Source organism: Brassica rapa, chromosome A09, assembly GCF_000309985.2.
Source record: "Brassica rapa cultivar Chiifu-401-42 chromosome A09, CAAS_Brap_v3.01, whole genome shotgun sequence".
Classification (NCBI taxonomy): Eukaryota; Viridiplantae; Streptophyta; class Magnoliopsida; order Brassicales; family Brassicaceae; genus Brassica; species Brassica rapa.
The window spans coordinates 16671433-16684041 of NC_024803.2; the positions used below are offsets into that span (position 1 = coordinate 16671433).

Consider the following 12609-nt stretch of genomic DNA (forward strand, 5'->3'; position numbering starts at 1 on the left):
AGTGGCGTGATATTTATATAGCAAATTAGTTTAAATTTCTAAATAACCTAGTTTTCAAGAGAAGATATGAGATAGAATATCCTCTAATAAATTTTAATTCACTTATGAGATAAAATATCTTTTAATAAATTTTTAACGATATTCAAGTTATAATATATACATAATTTTGGTAACTCAAATCTTGATATATATATATATATATATATATATATATATATATTTAAATATTAAATGCATGATATTAGGAAAGAAGATATCTCTTCAGTTGATTGCAACTGGTTTTTGATAAAACAAATCCTACTATAAGTATTTAAATAATAGATAATAAGGAAAGAATAAGGAATTTTAACGTTAAAACCCCTCAACTAAGTTTATTTTGGATAAAAACCTACAAACTAAGTATTTCACAAAAAAACCTATAAACTAACTTTATTTAATGAATTATACTCTAACAGGTCATAATTACCATTACTACCAGTAAATCTTTAGTTTAGGGGTTTCTACACTAAGTAAACATAGTTGAAAAATTTTACCATTAAAAATGAAAAAAATCAAAATATTGAAATAGGAGGATAAATTTTCAAAATAAATTTTATAAATTAATATATAAGCTTCTATAAATTACTTAGAACCTCTTATTATAATTTAAAACATCTGATAAGCCAATATAAATAATTTTATAAATATATTTATAATCTTATAAATGATTTATAAAGCATGCATTGAATTATTAGACATTAATAGTTATTATGATACTTTATATACAAATATAATTCTTTCTATACGAATATAACATCATTATATAAATTCTAGCCAATTTTATTAATGACTTAGAACCTCTTATATTAATTTAAAACATCTGATAAGCCAATATAAATAATTTTATAAATATATTTATAATTTTATAAATGATTTATAAAGCATGCATTGAATTATTAGACATTAATAATTATTGTGATACTTTATATACAAATATAATTCTTTCTATACGAGTATAAAATTATTATATCAATTCAAGTAAACATTTTTGTTTTTTATTTTATGTAATTTATAAATATATTAAAAAATTGATCGCATTATTACTTTTTTATAGTTTCAACAATTAGTTACCATAAATAATTATTTATAATATTATGTAGATTATTTGGAAAGTGGTAATTGAATTATTCTTTCTTTTTAGATATAATTATAATAAATAAAATTAAAAATCATCGGTCAATCAAATTATAACAATTTGAAGAGTTTATTTATAATCAACACGTAATAAAAAAATCACTTATGTGACTTCTCAATCAATATATAGTATGATTTATATTTTTATAAATAATTTATAACATTATATAAATAATTTTAAAATTCTGATAAATTTATTATGTAAACAATGATAAATTAGTTAAAAATCATATTAATAAACATGTTTGGATTTTGTAATATTTAAAATAGTTATTATATAATTATATTCGAATACAATTCATCAAGTAGAGTATAAAACTATAATAATTACCTTATATAAAAATTCGTTCATTATATTTTATAGTTTATAAATATTAAAAGTAATAAATAAATCATTATTAATCTTTCTATAATTTCTAGAATTAGTTGCCATAAATTGTTGTTTGTAATATTCTTTAGATTATATGGCAAGTGATGTTAAATGTTTTTAGACTTACCTTAAATTTTTAGATCTAATTTAAATAAATAAAAATTAAAAACAATCGACCAATCAAATTATAACAATTTTTTTGAAAGTTCACCTATGAGCGACACGTCACCAGACCTCACTAAAGTGACTTCTCTTTTAATATACAGGGGGATGATCAAGTGATGGGGACTTTGGAGGTTGAGACAAGTGAGGTTAGGTTTTATTTAGTCACAAGATAACCTAATCAAAAGAGCAAAGAATAATCTAGATCTCATTAAGGAATCGAAGGTGCCTTCAAGAGTAATAAAATTTTCAAGAAATTGATAGCATAAGATTTTTTTTTATTTTTAATATCACGAATATTACTTTCCATTCATTTATTTATTGTATAACGAATACTGAAAGTTGAGGAGAGGCGTTCACAATTCACAAGCAAATAATTCTCTGCAAATAGTATATGTTTAATTATAAACATAATAATTTCACATAGGAAAGGCATACAATACACAACACACATTTAAGACTAAATATATTTCGACAAAGTGATTCACAATTTTTTTCAATCTAAAGTGTAGAGAATGATGAGAGTATAAGATTGGAAGAATTGTATATTGACTCTCATAATGATAAAGCTTATACATGTACAACTTATATAGGAAGATAAGAATGTAAACGTTAAACCTAGATTTCTTAACTAAATATATACATATCTCAATAACAATATTCACAATTATGTTTTATATCTTCATGATTCTCTATGTAAAGGACTAAAACCAGAGTCGGTTTGATTAAGAAAAAAAAACAACATAGCCAAGTTATTACAAAAGCCAATACCTAAATCCATTCAGAAGATGATGCTAACAAATCAAAAAACTTTAAACTCAAGAAAGCATAAATCAAAAAAAAAAAAAAGAACAGAGCTTATGGCATTGATTTTGATGAGGCATAGTGAAGCCTGGTGAGCTCGTCAACTCTCTTACACAACTCTTCCACTTGAATGTCCATGTATTTAGAAATATCATCGATCTTGTTCCTGCTCAGATCAAGAAAAAAATCGATCAAGTTCATTGACTGTACCAAAGATAACAGTTTTTATCTAACCAGTCTCTCAATCAGATGGCCTCAATCACATGGGAGAACCAAATTACGTTGAACATTTCTAGTTTCAGTATCCGCAACCTATATCTACTGAAGTCTTTTTACTCCAGTAGTTAAGAAGTCATTAATTTTTTTTACGTTTCAATATTTTGGATTTGAATCTTAGAGAAATGATTTATTAACAATTACATAGATTAATAGAGAATAAACCTACACAAGAGTTTCATCACGATGTAAGCAGTGTCGGCCCTGGCTAGAAGCTGGGGTAGCATGTGCTTCCAGCCTTGAAAATAATATGTAATATTTCAACTATTTTTGACTAAAATCTCTATTAGCTTAGTTGGTAAATGTTAATAACCATATGTTAGTACTACAAACAAACTAAAAGTTTGTTTACATGACAGAAATAAGAGATCTACAGTTATTGTATAGAAATAAATTGTAAGGTAACATACATAATTTTAAAAAAAAACTCAACCATAATTCCAATACTGATATGGAAATAAAAATATATAGTTGCACAATTCGAAAGAATGCAATATAAAACAACTTACCAAAAAAAAAATAAGAGCAGACATGAAACTAGAAGATTTAAAATAAGAAAATGATTAAAAGTTCGATCCCCAAAATAAAAACAGAACATAGTCCCATTCAAACTATCTCAGTAATTGTATAAGGCAATTTAGTGAACACAACGAAACTGAGTCTTAATCTCCTTATAACAAATAAGTTCAATGAAAACAGTTGATAAAAGTAAAGAAGAGCAATCACAATAATAAATATCACACATAATATAAAACCAAACTCTTCAAGTTTAAAACAAATGTTAACTGAAAACTTAATAAAAGTAAAATTTCTGGGTGAACAGAGATCAAACCCTAGTATTATATAAAAAAACATTAAAAGTAACAAAACCCCTTTTTGACTGTCGTCGACATCGGACAGTGAAATTATTTTTGTAAATGCTGAGTCACCTTTAGAGAATTGGTTCTCAAATTTCATTTTATGGCATCTTATTTTGAACATATGAATATTTCGTTTACGGTGTTGCAAAATTTCCTACACAGAATCAAAAACACATTAACTTTCTTATTTTCCCAAAAATTGAGAGAAGAAGAATAAATTGAGAGAAGAAGAAAGAGGAAACTTACAGCCATGAATCGTCTCCAACAAGCATCATATCTCCTTCATGAACTTTAAAGGTTAGTTTCCATTGACTGTGCATATGCAACTTCCCTTCGATATTAAAGAGTTTTTCTAGTTCAACGATCATGTGATTGTATCCATCAAAATCAGTTAAATCAACAGTTCTAACAACACCTTCCATGTGAACCTGGTCAATAAACATATCAAGTGTTTGTGAACTAAATATAGTCATCTCAATCTGGTTAAAAAGTTATTCAAGTTTCTTATCAATATCAAATCTACTGTATTAGAATAAAACTGTGTGTGCAACCATATATAAAATCTAGTCTTTTCTTAAAAAGAACATGAATAATTTGACGAAAGCCTATGTCTTATCATGTTCTAGTTATTAATAATAAATAATTTTAGAATTGACTAAAAAGTAAAGAATAAGTAGAAGATGCTCTTAGTCATACCTTGGTACTACTTGTAGTAAACCTTATTTTCTTCGTTTGGGTTTCTGTTAGTGATGTCACTGCTTGAATTTGATCAAGCTTTTCTTCATCAAAGATTTCAGAAATTTTACTCTTTTGGTATGATTCAAGTGGTTCCAAAACATCTCTTCCTTTGGTAGAAGCCGTTAGATCAACTCCAAACAATCTGAAGCTACTAGATGCATTGGTGATTGAATTTTCTTTTGTTGACTGGGCCATTTGGTCATTGTAATCTGGTTTGGACATAGCAAGACCTGCATAGCTCACTAGCCAACCAGATGAAATTTTTGAATCATTAGTTTCATTCTGATAAATAAGTTGAGGAAGACTTGTCGAAGATTTTATACTTGAGTCTCCAATTTATCGGCTTTGAGTCAACATATGAATTATCATATTTGAACTTATATATAGAAATATGATGATAATGGATACAAAAAGAAGCATAAATTATTTAAAAGTATTTTCTTACCAATTTCGTTAATTTCGCATTGGCGTTTGTTTTTTCGAATTAAAGGCTCGATTTCCCATGGAGAGACCTTATTAGGTCTTGAAATTGTTGCAGCTTCATCCCACTGAACCTATAAAAATAAGTTAGTGGATTTTACTTATTATTATTTTGAAATCATAGTCTAAAATAATATAACAAAAATTAGTTATGAATAAGTTTTACTTGTAGATTTCGCCAATCTGAATCCTTCCAATAAATGGAGAAATCTTCCACTTTTACTATTGTCCCAGAATATCTTTGCAGTATAAACAAAATTTGTAAGTAATCATATTTGGAATAAAAAATTATATGAGAGTCAAATATTTACATTATTTCATTAAAATCATGTCCTTCAAACTTCATAGTAAACCTTGAACCTGTATTGAACTTCATGTTCACTGCATCTATAACTTTTTTGCAGTTGACAATGAATTTGCTCGACCTAATATCATCATATCAAGAATAAATTAAAATATGCTCATGATGTTTAAGTAGAGTAATAAAGTATTTTCCTTACTTTGGCCTATAAAACACGTCGAACATACATTTGGTGTTAATAGCATTCGATGCAGTAGCAACTAAACCATGATGCATACTCTCTTCTGAAATTACTGATGATGATATATTGCTTTGTTGAGGCGCTGCTTTTCTGATTCTGATTCGTGATTCCCCATTCTCCCCTCTAGAACAAAAAATATTTAAAATACAAAAAAAAATAAGAAACAAAAGAGATGTAAAATGACAAAATGTATATACCTAAGGAATACAACAGAGTCTCCAACGGCCAAACTTTTTTTCCTTGCAAACTGTTTCCAACCAGATGTGGAAAGATGTCTTTGTGGTGTACCTAGTTGATAATTTATACATAAATAAAGATTATTAGTTTTGTATAAAGATTACTAGTTACTACCAAACGATTTTGATATAGAAAACTTAGCTACCTCTAAAAGTGTGTTTAAATTTCCAAACATGATCATGGAGATCTTTAGCAACTATCCACTGACTCGGTGCTTGCTGTGACATATCCTAAAAAATGTTTAATACAAAGGATCATATAAAAATTTACAATATAAGTCAATTATGGATTTATTTGGTGTATTTATTAAATGAAAATACCAATAGAGGAAGACATTCAATGGCATCTTTTTTAAATAAAGAAAAACCACCATGTGTGCTGGTATCCGAAGCAGTTAACACCTTGGTAAAATAGTTAATGTTTTGTTCGTTGTTGCCATTAGGAATAGAGACTTCAAAATCCTAATAATTAAATTCATAAATTTATTTACAGATATTATAAAAAGAGGTACTACTAGTTCGTAAATAAAATTTAAAATTTTCCACTTACAGGTGAACACGGCGACAACGAAACTTTTGCATAAACTTCATCTGTATTGGTATCCACCTAAATTCATGCATAAAACATGTCAAAACCATAATATGTACAATTGTAAGCCAATTAATCTCATGTGTATTTCCTAAAGAGAAACATCAAATACCAAAGATACATACCTTAAGCTTGATGCTAATAACATTACAACGAATTTTTGAAGAAATATCAAAAATTGGTTTAAATTGGCACAGGTTGTCATTTTCTGATGCTACAAGCTGATAATGTCATAAGATTGTAGAAAAGTTTATTGAATAACAAAATATGAGAATTAATGTGAAATTATTCATAGAAAAACATGTGCCTGCTCTATGTGCCCTTGAGGAAAATAATAAACTTCTTCTCCAATTATTGGAAGATCAAACAAAGATCCAGCACATAACTTCCATAACTGATTATACATATATCTATTGGTTCCATCAGTTCCTAAATGAATAAAAAAATATTTTTATGAGTAAATATTCCTAATAAATCAAAAGTTAAATTTGAGTTCCTTTTTTAACTTATACCTTGAAATTTAGGTTGTGCATTTCTAATTTTGTTATTCTCCATCAGCTTTTACCAGATAATGGTCTTGAATTACACCTTACACAAAAATATCACCAAATCCAGAATAGTTGTTAGCATGAATTCTATTTCAAAATTAGGGGTGGGCGGTCGGTAGCCATTATTATTCAGTTCGGGTCTATTTAGGTTTTGGGTTTTTGAGATTAAAGATTTCAATCTCATTTAAGTATTTATAAATTTTGATTCGTGTTTGGTTCGGATCTTTGCGGGTTCACATAAGCTGTTTAAATTATTTTGAAATTTTTTGAAATTTTTTGAAATTTTTTGAAATTTATAAATACTTTATATTTTTCAAACTCTAAAAATGAAGTTTGTGTATTTTTTAAATAATTCAAATTCAAAAGAGTATATAAAGTTTGTGTTTTTTAAGGTATTGATAAACATGTTTGTGTTTTTTTAAGTACGATTACATCATGATAGATGGAGAATTTTAAATAAAATTTTACAAATTGTATTCCAATATAAATCATGATTATTCACAAAATCGAGCCATACAACTAGATAATTAACATAATACCTTTGATTAGTGAATTGGTGAGCACGTTTTGATCTTTGGTAAACAAGTTTGATTTCTGTTCTTTACAATGATCTGTATTTGTCTTTGTTTAGTCATCAATTTGATATACATCAGGTATTTATAGTTGAGAAGTCATTGTCCTACATTAATATTGTTCATATGATTTTTGACTAAAGATTACCAAAAATACAACCAGGTCAAAGATATTTTTTTTTAAATGTCAAACTTCTTGAATATCAGTTTAATTATGTTTCTAAAATACACACACACACACATATATATATATATATATATATATATATATAATAATAATAATTCTATAAAGAAGCACATCATACTCTACCTCATAAGTCATAATTAGTTGATTTGTCGTTGAAGAAAATGGTCTTTAGTAAAAGAAAATTCAAAGGTCGCCTATGGATTCTGTACTTAAACATTAATGCATTTTTACAGCCTTTCCATTTATGTGAAAAAAATCCCAAAATGAAACTCATCTAATGTTGAACACGTCAATTCTACCATCATCACGTCAATCCCAAAATGGAACTCATCTCTAAATGATGACCAAAGGAATTGAGTGAGAATAGTTGATTTCTTACCATTCCTTATAATTTACACCATTTACAAGAAATATTTATTACTTATGATTTCTTAATATTCTTTAACTTTTAAAGAATAAAAGAGTACAATTATTCCTTATAAAATTAGAAAAGAAATAGATTTTTCTCTTATTTTTTCATTTCATTCTTTTCCTTGTTATTCCTCTTATTCTTTTAATGGTTACCAGTTAAAGCCTTACATCTTTGGTCAACAATTAACCAAAAGTCATGTGTTTCTACATGATCCACACATACATGTGATGGACAGAAGTTGACCAAAAAACAGAAATATTATATTGGACCTAACCTTTATTTTGTAAGTTTTTAAATTCAATACACTTTTCAACTTTATAGTTAAACTTACATTGAATCACTAATATTCCTTTCATTATACTACTATCTATGTTTCCAAACAATATTCTTATTTTTCTTTATACTACTATCTATGTTTACAAACAACACTATTATTAATCTTTTATCCAAACAATATAAAATATTAGATCTCATCTTTTTTTATAATTCTAACAATTTAATTTCAAATTATTTTGATAAATTAAATAATAGAAAAAATTCAAATAATTTATAAACAGCAAAAATAAATAGAACTTATTTTACAGGTTTAATAACTACAAAAAATTAAATAATAAGTCAATTAAATTAACGGATTATTTTATTTATTATATTTCCTAAATAATGGTTATATCATTTAAGCAACATAATAATTCAATAATATCCATATCATAAAGTTATACATTGTACAATAAATATAATAACAAAAATAATAATGAAAAATGTTCAAAATATATATATATATATATGTTATTTAAAGAAAATGCTTAACACTAATTGTTAACAACAAATTTAAACCTATTATAATATAAAACAAAATATTAACAAGATAAATTACACAAAAAATTATAATAAAATTAATTAAGCTATATAAAAAGGAGTAATATGTTCAAGACATATTTATAGTTCTTAATTATTTGATATATATCATTTTCTCTATCAAAATTTTGTAGAAACGTCAAAATTTCATAAAACTGCAAAGCAATGAACCTTAGAACTTAGATTAAAAGGTGACAAATTATGAAACTATATCAATTTAAATCAAATTTGATTACATATCGGTCATCCATCGGTTCAATCAGTTAGTCTCTAGTTTTAATGATTTTTTTCAATATTCATATTTTTAAAAACCTAAACAAAATTATCACCGGATTAACCGATTTGACCGCGGGTTTGGATCAAATTTAAAAACACTGATTTTAATGCAAAATTGTTTTAAATACGAAAAATTGTTATAAATTAAAAAAAAATATTTATTAACTTATTAGTAGAATTTGTCATCATAAAATATTATGTGCTTGCAAAGCACGGGTTAAAATCTAATGATACTTAAAAGGCATTATGAACAAAAATATGAAATTACTAGATGATAACCATCATTTTTATACTAATGTTTGTTTATTAAATGATTTTAACATTTTGTAACACTACCATTTTTATCGATTATAAAATGATGAATACAAATGTTAGTCTCTGAAATTTATCATTGTTGTTGAAGAGTTGTTGAAGAGTTAACATATTAAAGTTTATTTTAATTATTTCAGGACTCCATATGCATAAAAGGATATTAAGTTTTACGGCTGACACAAATCAAAATAATCGTATAGGCAACATCAATTGTAAAATGACAAAAGGGGATTAGGTGCACCATCTCTGTAATAAGTAAATGCCTCTTTTCGGCTCTGGATTTGTTTACTATTGATTCTCCATAAGTGATTTCATTTTCTATCTCTATAAAAATGTGTTTTCGTTGTCGCTTATGTTTCACTGATATGAGTTTTGTTTCTTTTTTTTTCTATGAATTCGGTGAATTACATAAGTGTCAATTTAAAAGAATAGACATCTGTAAAAATTAGTTCTACTCCATATACATATAAACTCTATTCACAAGTTAGTGATTCTAATATATCGAGTTGTTATATAATATAAGTGCAGACTCGGAATATAAATGTATGTCTAGTACATATTCACTAGTTTAGTTTAAAAATCATCTAATTCTAGAACAACAAAACAAATTATTTATTTTATTAACCTATGAATTAGATTTAGTTACTTAAGAGTATACCGATAAAAATATATATATATATATAATATTTTACCATTATAGTATGTGTAAACTATGTATAAACTAAGAACTATTTGATTTATTAAATGATAAACCAGAAAACTTATAATAAATAGTTAAAATCTATCATTCTTACATTTATAATAGCTAGATAGAGTATTAGGGATAAACAAATATTAGACGAATGATCAAATCTTTCATTCTTTGAACAAACACAAAAGGAGATTATTAGAATCTTGTCATGATATTTCATTTAAAGCTTTTTAGGAATAAAAATCAAGATTAAAATATTTAATCTGAATAAAATAATATATATATAGTGCTTCTAATATTAAAAATCACATCGATTTAAAGAAGTGTATTTATGGACTGTCAGGATCAAATAACATATTTGAAACCATCAATTTAAAAAATAATTTGTATACATAAAAGTATATACATTAATCATTTTATTTACGTTATATGGTATTAATTAAAATTTAGTGATATTGACATAAATATAGTATATTTTAATGTAAATTTTTATTATTAACACTTCCTACTCATATGATTTTATTAATATTTGTATGTTTACTGTAACAAAAATTTAAACCGCTAATTACAAAACTTTTAATGTGAGATTTATCAATACAAATTTCAAAATTAAAATATTACGATCTAAATAATTTTCCATGAAAATTTGAAATTTACATATTTTTATATTGTATATAGATTAATTTTAATGATATTAATATCTATATATATAATATGAATATTTATTAATGAGACTTAATATTCATACGATTTATAATAATCTGTATCTTGATTGAAAAAAAAAGTAAACCATTGATCACAAAACTTTCAATGTGAGACTTTTGTCATTTTTAGTAATACGTAGTCGTTATAAAAAATTCAAAATATACATATAAGAAAAAATCTATTTTTTATTATATGCTTGATGTGATTGTTTAATTTCTTTTAATAGTATAAAATTAAATAAAAAAGAGAGATGATACAAAAAATGTCTTCAGATATGTATTATTAATAATCATTAATTGTCATATATATGTTAATCATATTAGGTAATTCCGTAGCTTTTATTTCATAAAAAAATTTAGAATATTCTTTTTACACTACTAATCAATTTGATAGTTACTTTAATAAAATAATATAATATATGTTTATGAAGAACTTATTTTTCTAAGGATTCTAAGAATCATCCTAGTAATGACACGTGGCTACGAAAACATGTTGTAATGCTTCAGGATTAATATACAGGGGATGGTTCCTACTTGCATACATCATATTCATAGAAGCATGTTCTGTAGCTGCAAGCAACATATAAAAGATCTCATCTAGTATCTTGTACTCCCCATACATAAAATAATTGCAGAAAAGAAAATGTTATATCAAAAAGATGTTATTAGAGAGGTTACTCAAATTCAGTCACATATTTCTTTTGTCATTTATCTTACTTTTGGAAAATAAGTATACATGGGTAAATCCATATATAAAATAGGGCATAACATTTATAGATATAAAGAGAGATATTATTGGCCGATTATTCATTTTAGTAACCTAGATGGTGCAAGAAACTTACTAGGGTTTATCTTGGTGAGTGTAGCTGTTCCACCAAAGTAACAAGCAATGCGATTGATCCCATTGGTTTGATAATACTCATTAAACGCAAAAGATGCGTGCGACCGTATAGTATCCGGCTCTATGACTAAGCAATCAACTCTCCCAATACCACATGCTCAATCAGGAGCTCTGTGTAGCTCTGATAGGTGTGACCTTGTCGAATCACAGCTTTAGAACAAATAGATGAACGAGAAACATAAACACACAAACTTTTGGACAATTAATTATTTCCTCTTGTAAGTGTTTAAGCTCGTTTTTGATGTTTGACCTAAACTGTGAAGTCGTTTAACCTCGAACTCACGTTGCAGAAGTATACAAACACGAAGCTCTCACAGAAACCGCTCAGGAATACAGATATGCAAGAAACGAATGAGAACGAAAAAATAAGAAAAGGAGCACACACATGTGGGATATGGAGACACAAATCTAATCTAAATAGAAAACTTCATTTTCTTATTCTAGATTTCTTTTTTGTATTTATCTCTTAACATGTACATTTATTACTATGTTAAGATTCCACATGTTTGGAATTATTCAACAGAACAGAAGAACCAAATTAGCCGCAACCTAAATCTAAAGGAAGTCTTATTACTGGATTCAAATCCTAGAGAAATGATTTATTAACAACTAGGAGTTTTACCCGCACATGCGGACATAGTTATTTAATAAGATTTATTAATAATTATATTATTAGTTTAAAGATCAAAAAAATTAAATTAAACATTAAATTTATACTATTTTATGAATCTTTCAATTTTTTAATTTCTTAATTTTTATTGATTTAAAAATATTATTTTGGGATAACAACATTAATATCTTGTAAATATGTTGTTATCTTGAACAAAATTTTATTATATTAGTTTATAAACAATGATATAATTAAATAAACAAATATATAATTGTTAATATAAAGTGATGGTATTAAACCAAATTCTAGGA

General features: G+C 25.7%; 1 protein-coding gene across 1 annotated transcript; it reads right to left on the reverse strand.

The window, feature by feature from the left end:
* Positions 1 to 1598: 1598 nt before the first annotated feature.
* On the reverse strand, positions 1599 to 5869 carry LOC103849389 (auxin response factor 22-like). Its single transcript, XM_033278347.1, has 7 exons — positions 5816 to 5869; positions 5364 to 5602; positions 5175 to 5288; positions 5030 to 5102; positions 4829 to 4937; positions 4342 to 4613; positions 1599 to 4073 (listed from the first exon to the last, which is right to left on the reverse strand). The coding sequence occupies exons 1-7, from the start codon at positions 5867 to 5869 to the stop codon at positions 3888 to 3890; spliced, it is 1047 nt and encodes a 348-aa protein (XP_033134238.1). The 3' UTR covers positions 1599 to 3887.
* Between the last annotated feature and the right edge of the window lie 6740 nt (positions 5870 to 12609).

Excerpts from the sequence above, each read along its gene's own strand:
- LOC103849389 (XM_033278347.1), bottom strand. The coding sequence starts at position 5,869 with ATGTCACAGCAAGCACCGAGTCAGTGGATAGTTGCTAAAGATCTCCAT. Across the intron at positions 4,614-4,828 it reads ATGCGAAATTAACGAAATTG|GTCTTGCTATGTCCAAACCA; the intron begins GTAAGAAAATAC and ends TGAGCTATGCAG. Across the intron at positions 4,074-4,341 it reads TTACTACAAGTAGTACCAAG|GTTCACATGGAAGGTGTTGT; the intron begins GTATGACTAAGA and ends TTTATTGACCAG.